This window comes from Hemicordylus capensis, chromosome 6 (genome assembly GCF_027244095.1).
Source record: "Hemicordylus capensis ecotype Gifberg chromosome 6, rHemCap1.1.pri, whole genome shotgun sequence".
Lineage (NCBI taxonomy): Eukaryota > Metazoa > Chordata > Lepidosauria > Squamata > Cordylidae > Hemicordylus > Hemicordylus capensis.
This window is the reverse complement of record NC_069662.1, coordinates 167,360,955-167,384,093: the sequence shown is the minus strand read 5'-3', so window position 1 is coordinate 167,384,093 and position 23,139 is coordinate 167,360,955. Positions and strand designations below refer to the sequence as shown.

General features: G+C 48.2%; 1 protein-coding gene across 3 annotated transcripts in view; it reads right to left on the bottom strand.

Annotated features, from left to right (window-relative positions):
• NBEAL2 (neurobeachin like 2) overlaps positions 1–23,139 on the bottom strand; it is a 168,751-nt gene that overhangs the window by 117,215 nt on the left and 28,397 nt on the right. Inside the window, exon 1 of one of the 3 annotated variants that reach the window (XM_053260942.1) lies at positions 13,961–14,152. The exons of 1 other annotated variant lie outside the window; for it this stretch is intronic. In XM_053260942.1, the coding sequence (XP_053116917.1) occupies positions 13,961–14,008 (48 nt within the window). In that variant the 5' untranslated portion in view covers positions 14,009–14,152. Of the gene's footprint in view, positions 1–11,757; positions 12,269–13,960; positions 14,153–23,139 lie in introns of those variants that run through there. One more of the 3 variants, XM_053260943.1, reaches the window with a different exon arrangement.

Sequence of the window (23,139 nt, the reverse complement as noted above, 5' to 3'; positions counted from 1 at the left end):
TGTGCATGTTTAGGAAAGAGTAGATCCCATTAATTTCAATGGGATTACTCCCAACTTATTTATTTATGCATGCATAGGTTTGCAGCCTCACTTGCACTGCCTGTGGGGCCCAGGATAGCAGGTTTTCCTGTACCTGAGCACCCCAGGGACACGAAACCCATATACAAATGTAGGCTTTGAGGACACTCTCCTGCACCTATGCAAGAGAGGGTCCGAGAACACTCTTGCCCAGGCTGTGATCCTGCCATCAGGAAGGACTGCAGGAAGGCCCCGGTCGTCATGAACCAGCCCCACAATCCGTCTTAATCTCTGGCAGCAGAAGCCAGCAAGTCCTGCGGCACCCTAGAGACTAACAAATGCACCATACAAGTTCTTGTGGACAGCAGAAGCTAGAGCTTGGTTTACTGTATCTAGCTGAATCCAAGACTAGGTTCTTGCTGAGTTCTTTGGGTTTCAGAAATTGGCCGGTTGTCTTAAATTCAGAGTCCTCTTCCTTTTGGGTAAATAGGGGTTTACCTTGTATTTTATCTCTGCTTTTAAGAGGCTCGTCTTAAAATCCAGGGTGGTCTTCTATTCTGGTAAATATAGTATATTTAGGGAAACAAAGAATTTGGTTATGGGGACAAGTGCACAGAGTGTGCCCCCCCAGCACCCCTTTCTTATACCTATACAAGAAATGTCTGGAATGGCTGCATTTCTAAGACAGGGGGAGCCGACCGGAGGCACTCCACCTGTTGGACTACAACTCCCATCCCTGGCCGCTGCTGAAGTCCATCAACAGCTGGAGAAGCTCTGCTTGGCCTCCCTTGATCAAAGAGGGGGAAAGCCAAGACTCTTGAGGGAAGAAAGGGCCAAGCAGGATGCACAGAGCAGCTCCACAGCCCGCCCCACAAAAGCTTGCACCATCATAAAAAGGGGAAGAGGGACACCCCTCCCCCAAATGAGCAAGCCTCCATGAGCAACATGAAGCGGGAGGATGGAGGTGTTTCGCAGAGCATCCGGCATCAGAAGAGAAAGTGGCCGCGTGCAGCAAACTAGGATCTGAAAGCCGGATGGTGCTTTCAACAAAAACATGCTGCTCACCACTTCCTCTGCTCCTTCCAAGCCCATCCAAAACAAACCCAGGGTGCCGCTTTGAGCGCTCTCATGTGCCTCAGCAGCCAGCTTCGTGTTGTGTGTGTGCACAGGGCACACGGGTGCACAGCAAAGTTGGCCTCACAGAGCAAAAGGGCAATGAAGAACAACACTGGGGAAATACCTTTTACTTCAAGCCCATCCTTGTGATTTGGGGCTCCTCAGGTGGGGTGCATTGCAAAGCTCCAGGGTGGAAGGAGGACCCTTCTCCTCCCCAGCCAAGCTCTGGAATTAGGGCTCCCCACATCCCAACCCAATTTGTAAAGGGCAGATGTTTTGTTCCCTGTGTGCGGTTTTAGGAGGGACTCAGAAGTGCGTTTTTCAATTCCCCTTTCTAATGGCAGCATTGGAAGCGTAAACCAAGCCCGGAATTTGCACACAGCAGCAGGCTGCAGGCACACGGTTGTGCGCAAGGTGTTCTTAACTCTCTGCTTCAGAACCAGGGGCTGATGCTTATCAGGTGTGGGGCGGGGGGAGAAAGGCACAGATGGCGGGACAGGTTTAGAAGAGGGCAGAAACTATCTGAGAAACATTAAACTAGCCCCCTCCAAAACAGCTACAGAAGCAGCAGCTCAAAGCAAAGGCTTTAAAGTTACAGGCAGGAACATTTAAACTAGGACAGGCGTTCCCAGTCTTGGACTACAACTCCCATCATCCTTGGTCAACTAGTTCCCTAAGTGCAGGGTGGGTTTTTTTCTTCAAACGGCAACATATTCAATCACATAAGCCCTAGCTTGAAATAGTACAATCCAGACACAGATGCATGGCTTGGGCACCAATCCAACCTCATGCTCCACCACAGGCCAGTCACCCTCTCTCATCCCAACCTGACTCAAAGGACTGCTGCGAGGGTAAAGTGAATAGCCTCCGAGACAAGGATCTCAGGGTGGTGTGAGAAAGGCAGGACGTGAGTCAAGGAGGATGAAAACACACTGCAGTTTCTTCCAAGGAAGTTTACTTCAAGTCATACATGCACATTCCCCAAAGGGGGGGAAATAAGGGGCAAAGCTGGGAGGGAATCAAGGCGCCATAGATCAGGGGCGATCACTTCGAGGCTCTCCAGCTGTTGGTCTACAACTCCTACCATCCCCAGCCACAGTGCAGCAGAGGATGTTGGGAGTTGTAGTGAAGCAGCTGGAGAGCCTCAGATTGTCAACACAGACCTTGGTAGATGGTGAACAGGGGTCAGCAGCCTTAGCAGTGCACAAGGCCAGCCGACAAGGAGGGAGAGCAAAGCAGATGACTCCAGCAAGAGAGATGTGGCACAGCCCCTGCTTGCATGCAAAAGGACTCAGGTTCAATCCCCGGCATTGCCGGGAGGGTGTGTGTGTGTGTACCTGTGCTGGTGAAGACCCTATAGAAAATCTTGAGAGCCGCTTTTGGTCCATGCAGTGGACTAGATGGATCAAAGGGTGCTGCTCCAGTCTATCAGAAACCTTTGAAGAGAATTGTCCCATCACAGGAGAAGACCTGCAGTCTCCCATGAAAAAGGTGAATTCTACAGTACTGAAAATTTTGAAAAAGATTTTAGTGATGTCCTTGGAAGACTATATGAACCTTCATTAATACTTGAAAAGGACACACTCGAAACAGTGCAATTACCGGAGTGCTGCTGTTTGTACATTTAGTACTTTCACTGGATGTACTATACTGTTCTTATGTTTACATCTTTGTTGTTGGATACACGGAATATCTTCTTATTTATCTATTTGCCTTATGTGATTCACTCACATCATCATGTATAGATGATGATTCTAGTTTCAATATAATCTGCATTTATATATTTATTGGGGTTATGGTTTTCTGCAGCTCCACATAAGACCACCCCATATGTTAAGGCGGGTGCCATTAAATGGGCAGCACGCTGCCAGCTCATTGGGGCTCTTTTCAAACTATATGGAGCACCTATTTTAATTTTCCCTCTCATGTGTCAACATAACTTGCCACCGATACCCAAATTCAAAGCCTCAGCCAACCAGGACCTTTCTTACAAGGAAGTCAAGCACCAGAATATCCTAACTCTGTTAGAAACAAGAGCCCAATATTGCCCTAAACAGCGGCACAACCCATGCCCAAGACAGGAGCCTCATCACGCAACCAGCACAGCAGTGGAAGTGTCCCAGCATTCTTGGTTTTTAGAGACGCTCAGGAACCCGATTGGCTCACGGGCAGCGTAGTCACGATTGGTCTGGAGGCCCTATTTAAGCTTCCAGGTGAACCACCTTGACTCCAGATTTGGGAAGACTGCCTGCCAGAGAACTTTCTTTGCTTCTCTTACTCAAGTTACATTTCACCTAGATCTGCTATGCCTCCCAACCTGCTTCTGACCCTCTGCCACACACTCCTTCCCCACACACGGACCCCAGCTGAGGACTTTTGCTCCCAGGGATTGCCTCATCCTCACACATGGGTGCTGGATGATCTCTTCTGAGGGGAGATCCTTCCGCCAGCTAACAAGACAATCCTTCACTCCCACGAGCCTTTTGAACCAGCCAGGCTCCCAACAGCAGATATCCAAGCCTGGCCCAGCTCTCAAGAGCGGCCTCTCTTTGGGACCCCTAGGCAAAACGTTCCCACAGATGCCGAAGCTCCCGGCAGACCCAGCTGCCACTTACCGCCCGTCCAGCATCCACGTTGCAAAAAGCCATCTTCTCACTGTAGCCACCCCCTGCTCCACAGTTGCTCAACGAGGACGCCTTGGCTGCCTGTCGCCCAGCTCATTCATCCCTTCCTCCCAAAAGATGGGGCAGGGCTTGGGTTGAGAGTGCGCCACCGTCGGAAATGCATGCTCAGGCACTGCCGCATGGCTAGGGCCCAATTACACCTGTAGGATTTTTGGACGGCTCCCTAAACAGGGTGTTACACACCCCTTCGACTCTTTGGAGGAAGGAGAAAGAGACTTGTGCATAATATGCAGAGAAAGCTTCCTTTGGCTTCAGGGTGAGCCCTCCTGTTTGAACACGTTCTGGCATGGGAAGGGGAAGGCAGACCAGTGGCCCTCAGGGGACACACACACACACATACACACACTCTGGTGTTTCATTCTCTGGCGAGCAACACCCCTGCTCTACATCACCGTTCCACTTACCAAACTGGGACCTAACCCAGCTTGCAGAGCCTGTTTAGCTGCTGCTCCAAGGCTGAGCAGATTATTAAACTGATTAGTATTTTATATCAGAGAGAGTCAAGATCAGAAGCCCATATTCAAAAACAGAAACCATGATGCGCCCAAGTCTAGGTACGTCTCTGCATTTCCCACCCATGACCCCCTGCCCTTGTCACTAAGGGTTGTGCAGATTTTGCATGCAAGAGCACGGAATCAAACACAGAAACTGGTCCTGGGTCCAGAATTCAGCCACCTCAGCTTTCAAAGTACTAGGTTTCTAGCCCCTAAGAAGGTAGGACAGAGAGTGAACAGGCAATGCCCGTGGAAGTCCTGCAGGGCAAGATGTCCCACAATCAGAAGCATCAGTGGGCATGGGGTGGGGCGACTCCTCTGGCTGCTTGGAGACTAACAGAAGCAGAAATCAACTCTGAATCAGATTCCAAACCAGAGACTGGGAAAACAAGAAGCCACAAACTCATGGGCTCCCCATTCTAATCCACACCTTCTGTTGATCGCCAGCAATAATTTGCTGTGATATCCAAATTGGCCGTAAGAACATAAGAACAGCTCTGCTGGATCAGGCCCAAGGAGGCCCATCTAGTCCAGCATCCTGTTTCACACAGTGGCCCACCAGATGCCGCTGGGAGCCCACAGGCAGGAGTTGAGGGCATGCCCCCTCTCCTGCTGTTACTCCCCTGCAACTGGTATTTGGAGGAATCCTGAGGCTGGAGGTGGCCTATAGCCCTCCGACTAGTAGCCGATAATAGACCTCTCCTCCATGAAATTATCCAAATCCCTTGAAGAAGCTGCTGCCAGTCTGTGTAGACAATACTGAGCGAGATGGACCTATGGTCTGACTCACTATATGGCAGCTTCCTATGTTCCTATGTTCCCTTTCAAAGCCATCCAGGTTGTTGGCTGTCAACACATCTTGTAGCAGAGAATTCCACAAGTTAATTATGCATTATGTGAAAAAGTACCTCCATGTTGGTGCTAAATTTCTTGGCAATCAATTTCATGGGATGACCCCTGATTCTAGTCTTATGTGAAAGGGAGAAGAATGAACCACGGTTCATGTGTTCCTTCCAGAATGGAACCACGGCTTGAAGTGTGATGTGGGTTTTTAGAGGGCTAGCACTTGTATTAAAAATACTTTGTAAAGAGCTGCTGCCCAATTAATTGGGCCCACCATTTTTAGTCCATCAAAATGTTTAGCGGCTAGTGCCACCCTGTCTTCACAAGAGGCAGAGTTCATTATCACAGAAGCCATTGATGAGCGGCAACCCTGCCCGTTGCCTCAAACGAATAAGTGGGCCTCCTCCTCGGTTCTCTCTTCCTCAGCAGGGTATCTTCTCCATCTCGCAAATAGATTAAATTGTTCGCCCCCTCAGGAAGGGAATCCAGGAAGCAGCAGGTGATGCAAGGACATTTGATGACAATGAGGAAATCAATTTCCTCTGAGGCAAAAGCACAAGATGCTCAGAAGAGAACTTGAATTGATAAGAGCAATTGGAGAGAAGCAGACTCTTCAGACACATCAACCGGCTCCTCTGCCCTTGATTTACCCCAAGCAAATGCGCATGCGCGCGCACACACACGCACACACACACACACACACACTCTTTCCCCTAATCTTTCTGGGAGCCAGGTTGGTCTCACTTCTACACTTGGAAGGCCTTTGCTGCTCTCCACATTTACTGTTTCCATCCAGTCATCAGATCCACTAGTCATTAAAAAAAATGGGAGGGTGCTGTTCTCGAGGGTTCCTCCCTCCCTCTCCTCAAAAGAAGAATTTGAATTGGCAGTATTTATGTTAACAGCTGCAAGACTGTCTACTGCACAACACTGGAAACATAAATATGAGCCTTGATATCAGCACATGTGGCATATAGCAATATCGGGAAAACCAACCCATACTATCTGTCTTCGATTGGGTTAGGCGAATCCCAATTTATTTATTTTTTTAAAGCAGATGGTCTGATTTTATTTTATTTACAAATCAGGTAAACTTTGCTCATTCTCCACCTTCTGATTACATTAGTATCTGGAAAGATTGTTAAATGAGGCTGTTGTGTATTCAAGTAGAAATTAGAGCTTATGTGATTGTAGAAAGGGATCTATGCTTATGATGCTTGTTGTTCTGTTATAAATGACTGCTTGTTATGTTTAGCCAATAAAAATGAAGATTAAGATTAAGAAGAAGAATTTGGTTCAGAGCCAGGCTGCATTTCCCTGATTAGAATTCCCCACCTTCCAAATGCCCCACACAATATCTGCAAGTTTTCCCTTGTGGGGGAATATCTCTTTGGGTGGGATTTTAACCAGGAAAGGAGATAATCCCAGGCACTAGGGAGCCATGGTATCTAGAAATTTACCTGGGGCACCAGACTAGGATATTCAGAGACAGAGTTATTTAATAAAAACTGTATACATCTCAGACAGCCCTGTTTCAGTTCTAAGTACGTTACTTGTAAAGAGGACAAAGAGAAGCCCATTTAACCTCACTCTTGCAATGTCCATCACCAAGTTGGTAATTTTGCTAAGTGTCCATTGTCTGGCTCCTAAATGCAAAGAAAATGTGTGCACTAACAGCCACCACATAGCACCACAACTCCAATCAGATTCTGTGTGCGCGCGCGCACACATACACGCATATACGGCACTCAATGTTCCCTCGAACAGGGATTCCCAGATGTTGTTTACTACAACTCCCATAATCCCCAGCCAAAGGCCATTGCCGCTGAGGATGCTGGGAGTTGTAGTGAACATCTGGAAATTCCTGTTAGAGAGATCAGTAGCTGCACTGCTATGACTAACGCACACTGGAAGATCCAAGCAAGTTTCTAGTTTTGCTCCTGTGCTCTTGGCCAGGATTATCCCTCCACTGCGCAGATGGGGATGGGTATCACAAGTCCATCAAGTTCAGAGAGGAAAATATGAACCGGAGACTTCTTGGTCCAGTGCTTTCCATCTTAGCGATGACAATATACTCTCCATTCATGGGGGTGAGGGAGGGTGTCAGTTTCTTATTTGGTGGATTGTGTACATGCAAGTCCTCAGGTCAGTGACAAGCAGCAGGATTATAGCCAAAATCACCAGCTGAAATGGAGTTGTCTGAAAGAAGAACATTTCTTGTTCATGTCCATTTTTCTTCTTTTTCAGCTGTTCTACTCTAAAAGGATATAAGCAACCCCAGGAGAGATTTACAAGGTGGTGAGGATCATGTTAAAACAGTCTCCCTGTTTGCTTCTCAAGGAGAATTGAAGTGGGGCTAGCGGGGTGGAAGTTGCAGCTTGTTCACTACCTCTTCCACTGGAAGGGGTTCCCCCAAGTCAGGGTATCCTGGAGTTAAAACTTGAGTGTGTGGGGGGGGGAGCAGGGAGGAGAGAAGATGTCTCTGCACCACTGCCCTCTACTGGGAATGATCCAAACTGCTCCATAACTTGTCATGCTTTCATAAAAGGAACCCAGACTGAGCATTTTGCATAGATCAGGGTTGGCCAATGGATGCACTCCCAGGAACTGTTCTCTTTTTTAGACAATAGAATATAGGAAGCTGCCGTATACGGAGTCAGACTATTGGTCTATCTAGCTCAGTATTGTCTACACTGACTGGCAGCAGCTCTCCAAGGTTTCAGGCAAGAGTCTTTCCCAGCTTTACTTGGAGATGTCAGGACTCGAACCTGGGGCCTTCTGCATGCAAAGCGGGGCTCTACCACTGAGCGATGACTCCACCCCAGTGGCTTGATGAGGGGCAGAGTACATCCTTTCCCAACCCAGCTGATGGTTGAGCTGCAAAAACAAGGCAGAGCCATCAAATGGGCACCACGTGCAAAAGCCAAAGAAAGATAGTTGACATTAAAGCATGAACCACCCATCTCAGAACCTTTTCTTCACAGGGGAAACTATGGGCAAGCCACAATCAGTACATAACAGTAAATTCTTGGGTTTTTTAAAATCCCAGTTTTAACCAAGCTGTGAAGCTGGTCCTTAAAACTGAATCAATAAGACACACCGAGTTAAAGACTGCTTGTCTACGGAAAGACACATCAAGGCAAACAATAAGAACTTTTTGAAACACATCAGAAGCAGGAGAATTGCCAGGGAGGTACTTGGACTGTTAGATAACAAGGAAGTGAAAGGGATGCTTAAAGAGGACACAGAGGTTGCAGAGAAGTTCAATTAGTTATTTTAATTTGCCTTCACTACAGAACCCCTCCTGTATTCTACCAACGACAACCACAGGGCTCTGTGGTCTCCAGGAGCCGACACCGACTCGACAGCACACTTTACCTTTATAGAAAACTAGCTGTCCCAGGCACAGAGCATCTGTGCTTCTAGTTCTCCCTCAATCTCGGCCCTCCCTCATCCTCTTCCCTCCTCCAATGTTTTTTCTCCCTGCCCTCCCATTCGCTGTTCGCTGGCCTGCCCGTTGCTTTATTTTTCCGGCCGCCATCACTTTCCTCTCCCCCTCCCCTCGCTCGCGAACTCTGGTGAGAGCTGCCACACATGGGATTAGCGATGGGTACATCTTAGAGAAGTAGATAGTTAGAATAGATAGATTCCTCTCCTCTACAATCAAGAACATCTTCTGACCAGTAACAGTTGCATTCCAACTGACCTTAACCATCACAGGCTCCTTCTCCCTATCTGCATATGGAATCCCCACTGCCCAATCACCATGATGCTTCTGCTCTCACAGGCTCCTCCTCCCTATCTGTATATGGAATCCCCACTGCCCAGTAAGATGCTTCTGCTCGTGAACTCTCACGAGAGCTGCCACACGCACCATTAGCCATGGGTACGAACCGCCTTAGAGAATTAGATAGATAGATAGATAGATAGATAGATAGATAGATAGATAGATAGATAGAAGATACCAGTGCCCAAACTGATCTTTTTGGGGATGGTGAAGTCTGAATAATCAAACCAAATAGGGGTGACAAGAGATGATGTTCTAAGGCAGTGCAACCATCCTGTGATACTCCTAATGTTGCTGAACTACAACTCCCATCATCCCCCACCCCACTAAATTGTAGCTGGGGATGTTGGCAACATCCGGAGTACCACAGGTTGAGAACCCCTATACTAGGGTGTATTGAGAAATTAGCAAGTCATTAGCAAGACGGAGGTGCTCATTGTGGGGGATGGGAATTTGGGGACGAGTTAGGTCTTCCTGTGCTGGATGGGGTTACACTCCCCCAGAAGGAACAGGTACACGGCTCAGGAGTGCTCTTGGATCCAGGCCTCACCCTGATATCTCAGAAAGAGGCTATGGCCAGGAACGCTTTCTATCAGCTTTGGCTGATTCGACAGCTGCTCCCATTCCTTGAAGAGGATGATCTCAAAACAGTGGTGCATCAGCTAGTAACCTCCAGGCTTGACTATTGCAATGTGCTCTATGTGGGGCTGCCTTTGTACGTAGTTTGGAAACTTCAGTTGGTTCAAAATGTAGCAGCCAGATTGGTCTCTGGGGTAACCTGGAGAGACCATATCATGCCTGTTTAAAAACAGATGCACTGGTTGCCAATACGTTTCCGGGCAAAATACAAAGTGCTGGTTATTACCTTTAAAGCCCTGAACAGCCTGGGTCCGGGCTACCTTAGAGAGTGCCTTCTTCTGTATGATCCCCATCGCACATTGAGTTCATCTGGAGAGATCTGTCTCCAGTTACCACCTGTACGTCTGGTAGTGACTCAGAGTCGGGCTTTCTTTGTAGCTGTTCCTGTCCTATGGAATGCACTCCTGGTGGATATCCATAATTTAGGTTCTTTGTTGGCCTTTAAGGGAGCTCTAAAGATTTATCTGTTTGGCCTGGCCTTCCAAGGTTTTTAAATTGTTTTTAAGTATTTTAATTGGTTTTAAATAGTTCTGAATTGTTTCAAAATTGTTTTTATATTGTTTTAAGCAGTGTGTTTTAAATGGTGTTTGTTTCTATGTTTTAAACTTGTTGTGCACTGCCCAGAGCCTTTGGATGGGGCAGTCTAGAAAGATAACAAACAAACAAAACATTAGAGAGCAGACAAAAGGGCAAACTTTACTGAAGGACAATTAGCACAACTTCTGCAAAGATCAGTCCTGCCCCCCTAAGCTTTTAGAGTGTTTTTTTGAAAGTGTCAAACACATGGATAGGGACTGTACAGTTGACAATGGGTACTTGTATTTCCAAAAACTCCTGACAAAGTCCCTCACCAAAGGCTCCTGAATAAACTTAGCTGTCATGGGCAGAAGCACTGTTACCCCTGGACTTCGGGGCCAAAGTCCAGGGCCTCCACAGCCCCTGGGGGCCCCCAAATCGTCTTTAGTCTGTTCTGAGTGGTGTGGTAATCCGGCAGAGCATGATGATGCTTAAAGGCTCCAAAGGCCTTTAGGTCCAGGCGCCAAAATTACCTAGGTGCACCTCTGGTCATGGGATAAGAGGACAAGTTCTCCTTTGGACTGGCAACTGGTTAAAGCAGGTATTCTCAAACTATTTGATCCTGTAAGCCCCTGCCTCCTGACAGCCTCCTCTTGACCTTTAAAATTCCTTGTGACCCCTTGGCAGGGTGGCCCCTCCAAGGCGTGTGCACGCACACACACAAACCCATTTTTGGATGCCTACTCAGTTAATTTTAGATCCCACTCATGTTGAATCAGGAAGGCCCCACTCTGAATGTGTGTGTGCGAACACACACACTGCCTTGACACTGCTGCCCAGAACTCATGCCACACACAGATGGAAAAAAAAAAATTAGAGGGAATACTGGTCCCAATGCACAGTTTGAGAACCAATACCAATATTTATAAACCTCTTTTCAACAGAAGTTCCCAAAGTGGTTTATATAGATATAAATAAATAAGATGGCTCCCTGTCCCTAAAGGGCTCACAATCTAAAAAGAAAACATAAGATAAGACACCAGACGTTTGCTCAGTTCTCACATTATATTTACTCTCTCTTAAACACACACACACACACACACACACACACACACACACACACACACACACACACACGTTTCACTTTCATATTATGAAAGGAAACGGCTCAATGAGCAGCCCTGACATACATAATAAGCAACTACTCATTAAATAAGCAGTATAAAGTAAAGTAAAATTGTGCCGCCGAGTCGGTGTTTACTCCTGGAGACCACAGAGCCCTGTGGTTGTCTTTGGTAGAATACAGGAGGGGTTGACCACTGCCTCCTCCTGCACAGTATGAGACGATGCCTATCAGCATCTTCCTATATCACAGTCTGAGAAACCTACCAGCTGGGATTCGAACCAGCAACCTCTTGCTCCCTAGGCAAGTTACTTCCCCGCTGCGCCATTAGGTGGCTGTAAATAAGCAGTGTACCATGCAACATTTTCTAAAATCACTATGAATATCAAAGTGAATTTTATTCTTTACTGGAGGGGTTGGGACCGAGATGGGGCAACATGAAGTTCTGGGTGAGCGAGCGATGTCCCACCTAGATTTCTAAGAAATAGGGGGCAGGTGGGGGCCAAACTACTTGTCTGAGGGGGGGCTCCCACCCACCTCGATCCTCTCCTTGACTGTCAAACAGGAAACCTTCATTTAATAAGTGAATGGCAAAACAGAGATCGCTTTAAGACTGAGTCGGATGTGTTGGTTTCTGCCTTCCTGTGTGTTACTGACGTATACACACATTGCCGTCTAGAGAATATCGATACCTTGCTCTTAGTTCAAAATGAAGCTGGGGCAGTTGTTAAAAGTGTTGAACACAGCAAACACAGCTGTTAAGGTGTTAAACACACAATAACATAAGAACACAACACAATCAGTATGAAGAATAGGAATCTTAACTAACAAATTTTTAAAATGTAATTTTAAAATTAAAAATCTAAAAAACAAGCATTCTGAAGTATCAAAGAGAAACTAACCAAAAAATTGTTTACATCGGTTTTTCTTGGAAATTTAAATAATTTAAGTTCTCGCCTTTCAACACAACCCATCCAATGCAAACTCATTAACCCAACTGTCCCTTGATTAAAGTTTGCTCAGAGCCATCAGGGACAAGGTCAACTTGCTCTGAGGGCTGGATCCAGCCCCACAAGCTGCCAGTAGGCCAACTCTGATGTGGGGCATTTCCAACTCGTGTGTGTGTGTGTGTGCGTGTGCACGTGCGCACACACACACACACACACACACACACACACACACACACACACACACACTGTTGAGTTTAGATTCATCCATCTGCATAGAAATGCACTAACTACTCAGCAACCTTCTTCACAACAACCGTGGGCAGGCCGGTCAACCTGCAGACAGGAGCCGGAGGCCGAAGGAAGAGCAGCCTCCTCAGGGCCTCCCAACGACAGAGCTCACACCCTGCCATGTAATTCGTACTGTCAACTTCCCAACCACACAACACCGACCCAGTCTTAGCCCAAAAAAATGGCCGCCTCCTGCTCCTAGCGCCCATTAAGTGTTTCGGTTGGCGATTTTTTGCTCACGAAACGTGCTACTTCCCAGCTCTTGAGGAGTGGCCGGGCGAGGAACACAAGCCAAGGCCTCCGAGCGGCTCCTGCTGCAGCTTTCTGCTGTGGGTGCTGGTTTCCGGAGACAAGAGGCGGCAACATGGGTGGGCGAGGCCTTGCCTCCAGAGGGAACCACCGAGAACCACAGGTTGCTGGAACACAGGGCGGCGGCGGCGGCGGCGCTTCTGGCCCCCGCAGGAGAGATTTCTTCCTTTTAATCAGAGCACGAATCTGGCCCCACGGCTCCAAGCTGTGCTTGTTCAATATTGACTCTAGGATGAAGGCGGCCAGAGTTGCCCAGCCAGCGCCACCAGATGCGCCACGCCGCCGCCAGGAACAGCGCCCTCGCCTTTTCTCTACAGCAGCCGTTCAGGTTGCCACGGAAACCAAAGCCTAGGAGATGCTCATTTGTACCTGATCCTGCCAGGATCGTATCTGAATCCTGGAAGGAAGCTGAAGATGAGCAGTAGCAAGACAGGCTGACCATTCAACAGGTGCAGCCTCTCCTACCACTGTCTGCTGGCCTTTCCCACCAGGAAGGCCTCTGTTAAAGGCAGAGGAACCTTGTCAGAATAAGAGATGGCAACTTCCCCCAGGGTCCTTGATACATGCTCCCCCCCCCACGCACACACACACTACAGAGGTGGCCACAGGCATTTCACTGCGCTTGATATTTCCTTACGTTTATATCCTTCCACCATGTCTCCAAAAAGAACTCAGAATTGCATCAGCTCTGCAACTCCCATCACTCCGGCCACAACGGCTTTCGGCCACTGTGGCTGGGGATGATGGGAGTTGTAGTCCAACAACTTCTATGAACCCCAGTTTGAGAGCCCTGCATTCATGCACAGAAGTGATGAGGGGGAGCGTGGAGAAAAAGACTTACAACGTGCTCAGCAGGCCTGCTTCTCCTTACACAGGCCCAGCTTTTCCCCACCTCACACAAGTGCATGCCAACTAAACTTTGCTCTCCTTGGACGCGCCGACAGCTCTCTGTGTGGCTCCACAGACCGTCGCCGTGAACGGTGGTGCTTAGCAAGGTTTCTCTGCCAGCTCCCCGTGTGCAGGAGGGTCAGAGACTACCAGTCTGGCACAGCGGCTCCCAAGGAGGAGTTTTCGGAGGGAAGCATGTGTGTCAAGGGGGGGAATGCTCCTCAGACAGATCGGCGGTGGTGTTGGGGGCCCAGGAGGCTTCTCCTCCTGCCTCCAAGGAAGAGGTTCTTATGGGCTTGTATTACCTTTTTGTCCCAACTTTCTTCCACGCTGGAGCTCAAGGCGGTATACATGGGAGTTCCAGGCCGTCTCCTGTGCAGCCGGCTTCACTTCAGCACGGTGGCTGTATCAGGAGTCCCCAGAGCAGACACTGGGACCCACGAGCGCGCGGTCTCTCCTCAGCCCTCCAGAGAAAAGCGCTGAGAAGTAATAGATCCCCCAAGTAGTAATTGCATATTGAGTGCTCTCAGCCAGTGGCTCCTAACCAGGGGTACACAATCCCCCGGGGGTCCTCCTGTTAAGACTTGCAGGAGATGCTCAAGCCGCTGCCAGTCTGTGAAGACAATACTGAGCTAGATAGACCAATGGTCTGACTCAGTATATGGCAGTTTCCTATGTCCCCTTCTACTTTCCCTGGAATCACTCTCTGTTGGTTGTTATTATTTATTATTATTTCTATTATTATTATTATTATTATTATTATTATTATTATTATTATTACATGTATATCCCACTCTTCCTCCAAGGAGCCCAGAGCGGTGTACTACATACTTGAGTTTCTCTTTCACAACAACCCTGTGAAGTAGGTTAGGCTGAGAGAGAAGTGACTGGCCCAGAGTCACCCAGCAAGTCTCATGGCTAAATGGGGATTTGAACTCGGGTCTCCCCGGTCCTAGTCCAGCACTCTAACCACTACACCACGCTGGCTCTCACTAGCTTACATTCAGGTCAAATGACTCATGAGTAGTACTATCTGTCTCGCGAATAAATGTCTCATTGGAAAGGAAAGGTTGTGCCAGTGTCAATATGTCAGTGTCGACTCCTGGCGCCCACAGAGCCCTGTGGTTTTCTTGGTAGAGTACAGGAGTAGTTTGCCATGGCCTCCTCCCGTGCGGTATGAGATTATGCCCTTCAGCACCTTCCTCTATCGCTGCTGCCCGATATAGGAGTTCCCCATATTCTGGGAAACACACCAGCCGGGATTCAAACCAACAGCCTCCTGCTCTCTAGGCAGGCTGCTTCCCCGCTGCGCCATTAGGTGGCTGATAACTAATGTTTAAATTGGTGTATACAAGTGCACACACATGCACGATTTATACAGGGTACCTAAGCAGAAGGTTTCACAAAGAAAAGATACACTTGTGGGGGCAAGTCTGGAACCCATATGAAGCTTTGTTGTAAACTGCCCAGAGATGTAAGTTTTGGGTGGTATAGAAATATGTTGAATAAATAATAATAAACTAGCTGGGCCGGGCTCAGAGCATCTGCACTTCCGGCAGGCCCACCCCCTGCCACCGTCCCCCCTGCCCATGCCTGGCTTTCTGGCCGACCGGCCGCTACGCCCCCCCCCCACCGCCCCCATGCTTTCTGGCGGGCCAGCCAGCCAGCCCATTTCCTCTCCCGCCCCCCAACCCCACCCTGCACTTTCTGGCTTGCAGGCTGGCCGGAAAGCTGGCCCGCCACCACCTCCCGGTAGCCACCTCCTCCCACTGGCCGGGCCAGGCTGGGCTAGCCTGCCACCGCCTCCTGTTCCCGCCAGCTGGGCCAGAGCACCGCCACCACCTCCTCTGGCCGACGGGCTGCCGCCACCATGGTCTCCCCATCCCTATCCCCCAGGCAGCTGCTCTCGCGAGAGCTGCCACGCATGGGATTAGCAACGGGTACATTTAGGATAATTAGTTATAGATATATAGAGATATAGATAATAAGCTCTTGGGCCTCTCTGTAGTAGTACCCTTTCCAAACTGCCAATTGGGCAGAGTGAATTTATCCGGGATTGAAAGGGAGAGGTAGACCGCAGAGTAAGGGAGACCCCACGTACAAAGAAAGCTCGAGGCCAACACCATGTCATGCTACAGCCAGTGGTCAGATGCAAACCTGCCACCGCCAGCTTCACTGAATGCCCAAGGATTCTGGTATTAAGAGAGGCAGATATAGTTGTCTCCAAGCCAGTTTTAGTACAGAACCTTACAGAGAGATAACAATGTGAAGGGCGGGAGGGTAAGATGCAAATTCTGCTGGACAGGAAGTCTTGATTTTGGACTGAGTCGGGCAAGCTGGAAAATATGTGCTGTGAGTCTCATTCCTGGTTTGAGCAGGCGTGTCAGATAAGGCAGCTTGTGGGTTTCTTAAGAAGATGCAGCCATCAATTGCCACTCACAGTTCCTAGGGGAAAATGAATTACACGATGCAGGCCAGGCAAGCAGGAAAGGGACCTTCTTGCAAGCCACAATGCTCCTGTTTTGACGGATATGCAAGCTGGGGCCACTCTGGGAGCAAGAGAAACGAGACACATTTTGAAAAAGGAGGTCTGACTAGCTGTTCCAGTACACCAAACGTGATTAAATGCAAACTTTGTGCACTGAATTTAGAAGGGGCTCCATCTGTATGAGACAGAGGCTTGGACAGATGCCCCAGTATCAGTCTAGTCATTACAAAATGAAGCAAGTCGACCAGGACTGTGCCAATGCAGTGTGCAATTTAGAACTGGGCACAACATTGAGGTTCTTGGGATCCTAATTTTTTTTAAAGCAAGGTTTTGCCTCTAAGGCTAAATCGGTCTTTAATTCCACCGGCACAGAACCTGGATTAGCACTTCCCAGTCCTCAACCTCTCTGCCTGTAATTATGCAGAATTTCTACAGGTGCAGAATTTTTATTCCCACCCACACACAATCACACACAACCCCCTGACTTTTTTTAGCCCCACCTCCCTCACATTAGAGATGTAGTATTTGTCTGAGAATCTCATTTGCTCCAAAATCCAAGCTTCCAGACCTCAAGGAGCCTGCTGGGAGGCCTTGCCACCTATCCAGGGCTTGCTCTTCACTAGGACTCACCAACATCCAGCCCTAGAACTTTCAGTGCTGGGAACTCTGGCCAGGAAGAGAGGAACTTCATCATGAGCATACCAAGAGGACATCCCACCCACCCCACCACAAACAAGTAATCACACCCCACTGCAACTCTAATCTCGGTATTCTTTCTCCATAATCAATTCATCTTATTGCCAATAGCCTTAAAACATTCAGAACAGAAAAGCTGAGGCATATAGGTTCAATGCAAGGGCAACGGATGCATGTTTAATTTGCATCATGTATACCGAAAGGCCACTCTGGATTTGAGAAGGACAATATTTTAAGCCAAAGGGTCCATCCGGGATTTCTACTGCAACGATTTCTTGCAGCAACGGCAAAGATTACAGCCTAGTTCCCAGAGTTGGACTTGCATGAGACCAGATGCTCACCTCCTGCAAGGTCTCCCGGGTTATTTCTAGATGACACAGAGATAAAACCTGTTGGCTCCAGGCAACATTTCCTGAAACAAACATGTCAGCAGGCAAATTTAAGCACAAAGCAAGCTCTACTCTTTGGGTGGAGACCTGAGAAAAAGCCTGAAACTGGACCAGGGCTGGGGCTCTCCAACAGAGCATAGCTCCTTGGTCCACTCCATGGCTTGGAGAATTTAGATCATTTGTTTAAGACTTTATTGCTTATTTATTGTTTGACAGTCAGCTGCCTTGATCATGTGTTCAAAGCAAGTGGGATATAAATACTGGAAATGAAACTGACAGTGATTTGCCCGGGAAGAGGGGTCTACTCTGGTCTGAGCCTTATGGGGCACAGCCACTGCACTGCAAGGGATTCATCATGTAGTAGCAAAGCTAGAACAGAAGTGCAAACCCCATCTACAACTAGCAACATGCTCCAGTGCAAGAATTTTCAAAGCATCTTCTTTGTGACCGGCGTTTCCCTGCAACTTGCACAACATGCATTCTGCTAGGAAGCACTCTTCAGAGTGTCAACAAAGCAGACTAAACCAGTTGGCAAGACCCAGTTCACACAGTCCTCCACCCCTACCCTCATGAGCCATTACTACTATCAATACGGTGCCAGCATTCCGGGCGCTTTACAGAGTACAAGAGGGCAAGTCCCTGCCCCAAGGAGCATGCAATCCAATATTTGCCACAGTGAAAATGGAGCAACAATTGTTGTGTACTTCAGTTATACATATGAGGTTTCATTTTTGAGCAAGTACCCAGAGAGGGAAGTTTGGGGCGGTGTACAAATAGAATGAAATAAAATAAGTAACAAGAGGGTGGATTGTCAAGGGTCTGAGCCAACAGCTTCGCAGAAAAAGTGGGAATCCCCCTGCCCCCCCAGGAGGAATCTGCAGGAAGGGAGGAGGCCTCACAGAGGTGTTCTGTAAATCAGTTACAGGCATAAGGGCAGAGTCTTTTGAGGAAACCAGAGGCCTTTGGACAACCGAGGGTGGTGTTGGAGCAGGTGCATTCCAGATAAAATTCAGCCTGGCTCCCATAAAATACACCCCCAAGGGCAAGCAACCCCCCTCCCCCGGCAAGCAGAGCTCGTCAGCCCTTTCCCAACTGGGCTAGGCCAGTAGAATGTTATCTAGAACGCAGGTGAGGTGGCGGCAGGGACTCCAGCACAGCCTGAGGCATAAGATTTGCAACTGGGCTGAAGCCAGGCAGGTGTAAGTTTGGTCAGAGCCTGCATGGGGGCAACCAGGAATCCCCATGACAGCGGGGAGAGAATGTAATCAATCTGAAGACAGAAGGGCAAGGTTCTCCTTGCAAAGAATCCTGCCTCTGCGAACAGGCTTGGTTTTAAATAGGCCTAAGGACTCAGCACCTCTGAGCATGTCCGGAGTGCCTCGCCCTGCTAACGGGAAGTATCAGAGAAACCGGAGGGAGCATCCTGCACTCCTGAGCATATGCTGCTGCTGCGGCCCCCTCCAGGAGTACCCTTCTTTCTTTTTTAAAGTCCGATTTTCTAGCCAATGCAGAAGCAGCAAAGAAAAATGGAATGCAATGTGATTGACTGGCTTGGCAAGCCGGTGCCCAGCAGCCAGCCGGTGGAGGAGCACCTGGGCCAGGAAGCTTCTGAACAGCTGGCGACTCTCGGCAACACCAGCATAAGCTGGACGCCGGAACGGGAACAGTCAGAGGGTCCGTTTCCACCGCCCTCTTGCCTGCCTCAACTCGTTTGTTGTCGGAGCAGATTTTCCGGCTCATATCAAACCCACAACCTCCCTGCCCTACCAGCAAGGGCAATCCTCTCAGCGCAAAGGAACACATTCAGCTGAAATCTTTCCCCCCTCCTGCCTGCTGTTTGCCAGTCAGCGGCTGATCTATTACCTCTCCTCCGCCTCTCTAATTCTGGGGTGGTAAAGTTCAAATTGATCAAACTGACAAGTCGAGGTGGGGGTGAGAAACGAGCTATATTTTCCCTCTGACTCACCCACTCACTCATGCGCTGGGAATGTACTTTTGCAGAGACACTCAAGCAAAACTAAAGCCATTCGCCATGACAAAATATGCACGCGTCTCCCCCCCCCCACCCCGGCCATGCTTCTCCTTTGGAGCAGGCACCCAAGACTAGCACCCAAGTCAAAAGCACCCATCGCAACACAGGATGGCCCTACTGACCAAGGAGGTCTTTCTGTTTCCTAGCTCTTGTAAATGATCAGCCCCATCTTGAAATGACTTTTGCAAAAATCGTTAGGACAAGGGCGGCAGGGCCCCATGGCAGAGCATTTGCTTTGCATGCAGAGTGCCCCGGGTTCACTCCCTGGCAACCACAGTAACCAACAGTCAGGGAGGATGGGAGTTGTAGTCCAACATCGACAGGAGGGCCAAAGTTGTGCAGCCCTAGCACAGACCACTCTGAGCTGGATGAGTCAATGTTTTGACTCTAGAAGGCAGCGTCCTAGCTAAGTCTTGGTTTCCAGGACTGGAAGTTAAGCATGCATCTGGTGGGCCATGGTGCGAAACAGGATGCTGGACTAGATGGGCTTCCTTGGGCCTGATCCAGCAGGGCTGCTCTTATGTTATGTTCTTATCTCATGACTTTAGAGTACAGACAAACACCTGGGTGCATGCATTTTCCATTTTCTGTTGTGAGCTGCCTTCTGAGGAACTGAGCCTAAAAGGCAGGAAATAGATGAATACATTCCTGGACTCAAATGTGTTGCTTCCTTCCTTGCGGGATATATTTGAAATGATGATACAGGGATGTTTCCGGACTGTGCCAATGTCACCCAGATAGGACACAAATCCAAACCCTGTGCAGATGTGGTTACGAACAATCCCGGTTTGTGCCTGGAGGTCCCCCGACAATAGCAGCTTTGGGGAGATTTAAGTGGGGAGATCAGGGCAGAAGGGGGGGGGTTATACCCCTATGCTCTTTCTGTCCTGCAGCCCCCATTTGAAATGGGCACCCACCCTGCCCTGGAGTTGCTTTTTCAGAAAGATGAGAACGAAAAAGCAAACACACATTAAGAATTCCAATCACAGGATGATTCTCAAGTCTCTAGTCTGGCCCAAAGAAAGCAATATAAATGGTTTTCATCACAATGCAGAGGGAAAGCAGCTTAAAGCAGTATTACGGAACTGAACCACACACTTAGCAAAGTCATGTTTTGCCCAGAAGTCAACAAGTGCATTTACTAGGGAGAAACAAGTCCAATTCAGTCAAATAAATTCAGGAAGTTTTGACATCTTACAACATATATTTTAGAAGTCAATGTTTTTATCCGGCACCATTCTTTGCAAAATCACAATTTCAGCAAAATTCAGCAAGCAGAAATTAAAGAATTAGAGTCCTGTCTCATAGGCCTAATGAGAGACCTAAAGGAGGAAAAGGAAATTCATAAATTGTCATTTGCTTAATTCCCTGCAGCATTTGTTCCCAACATTGCTGCATATCCAGGCACAGGAACATAGAAAGCTGCCTTCTACCGAGTCAGACCCTTGGTCCATCTAGGTCAGTATTGTCTACACAGACTGGCAGCAGCTTCTCCAGGGTTGCAGGCAGGAATCTCTCTCAGCCCTATCTTGGAGATGCAGCCAGGGAAGGAACATGGAACTTTCTACATGCAGGTGCTTTTCCCAGAGCGGCTCCATCCCGAGGGGAATATCTTACAGCGCTCACACACGTAGTCTCCCATCCAATTGCAAACCAGGGTAGACCCTGCTTAGCAAAGGGGACAATTCATGCTTGCTACCACAAAACCAGCACTCTTCCTGGTCATTTCCACCATATGAAGAAGGATGATTGCATTTTCAACATGGCTTTCTAAACTTCATTCAGCAGTGATGAACTCATTGGTCTAAAGACAGCAGACGAAAACCAAGCTCTTGTGTGAACAGTCCACAGTTACAAGCTGGAATGTCTCATGCCTCCAGGGCTCCTCCGACTCAGCTGTGAGGACACACTTGTGGGTGGGTTTTAGCCTCAGAACCTGTTTATGAGTGCCATGATTTAACCCTCAGGTGTGTGAAAACATTCATGCAACCCCACCCACCGCGTCAGAGATTCTGACTGGCAGACAGATTCAAAGGCTCACCCTTTTCATTTGGAAATGATCAAGGTGATCACCCCATACTTGGGATTAAAAATAAAATAAAAATTCAGACTGAATTCTGCACCTTCAAACATTGAGCAAAGCTATGCAAGTTTCCTTGGTCTGCATAATTTATCCAGACATTTCCACCCATACGTGCTGGCAAAAGGTTATTGAGAGCACCGAAATCAGACTCCCTAATCCCCACTAATTTGCCTCTGCCAGCTCAGAGATGGTTTGCATACTTCAACGCCTACCTTGGGTGCTTGAAGGCCTAACACAGAGGTTCCCAACCTTGGATTCCCTAATATTGTTGGGCCATCATTCCCAGCCATGACGACGGCCGAAAGCCCTTGGGAAATGTAGTCCAACAATATCTGGAGACCAGAGGTTTGGAGCCCCGGCCTAAGACGTGGAGCTGCCATGCACAGAGTCAGGCCATGAGCCCATCTCACCCTGACTGGCAGTGGCTTTCCAGAGTCGTGGGTGGGTGGGGGAAGCCAAGGACTGAACCTGGAACCTTTTACATGTAAAGCATTGAGCTTTGTGACCCTCTCAAGACTACAGACTTGCATTTTTTTTTAAAAAAAAAAATCAAGTTTCTAGGATGCTAAATTTTACACACAAATTCCACAACTTTGTAGTATGACTATGAAACAGAATACCATAGCCCTAGGAACAATGTATGTCTACTGCATGAAGTGAAGAATCCCACTTTCTTACCAAAACTAATAGATATCTCACACAATGGATCTTTGTGGTCACTTTTTAAAAAAAGCTCTAGTCCTCATGTTATCACAGGGTGGCGGCCAAAGCCATATTGGAACTTTCTCCTAAAGCCTTAGCAAGTGAGGCCTGTATGCATTTCCCTGCAGCCACAAACAAAATCAATATCACTTCCCATTTCCTGATTACACCCAAATCCTTTTCTCCAGCTCCTCTACAAAGCCTACATTATGTTCTTCAAACATAAAAAGTTTTGCAACACACACGCACACACTGAAAGCTTGCCAGATGCAATGACTTTATCCCGGGGGCAGAAATTAAGGGTTTCTTTTCCGTACCAAAATTGCAGATCCTTGCTTTTGAGAAATTAACGCACAAGGAGGGTTTTCTGAAGAGTGAAAGAAGCTTAAAATCAACATTCTACATACCGATGATGCAGGTCTTTTGTGCTGTTTGCATCTGTTAACGACACAACAGAAACAGCAGTGTGGGCAAAAAGCCTGAGACCCATCACCCACAGCTACCAGACAAAGGTGTGCAGAGCATCACATTTTAGCCACCCCTGGATTTTACAGCAAAGATGCAAATCCCGGGTGGCTGTTGAAGCAAATGCTGGGGAAACTTCTGGTTTTAGACACAACACTCACTGGTTTTCTGCATTTGCAAGTCAGGGTACAAGGACAATCGAGACACTGAAAGTCAACAAGTGCCATATGGTTCTGTTGGCACCAGCATCCATAATTGTGTACGCACACCCCTCTGATCTACACCTGCTCTTCGACCAGGCCTGCTTCAGTCCCCTTTCCAGTTCCAGCAAGTAAGCGAGGAAGTTAATTCCCTTGCCTAAATCCCCTTTTGTTGAACTTCGGAGAACCAGCTTTAGCACAGGGACCATAGCTCAGTGTTTGAGCACATGCTCTGAGTGCGAAAGTTCCCAGGTTCAGCTCCTGGCAACTCCAGGAAAAAGGTAACAAGCAATGGGCGGGGGGGGGGAACCCCTGCAAAGACTTGGAAAGTCACAGGCCAGCTGTAGACAAACTGGTCTAGATGGACCGAGTATCTGTCTCTGTACAAGGCACTTTCCTAGGTTCACAAATTTCGGTTAAGAGCACTCT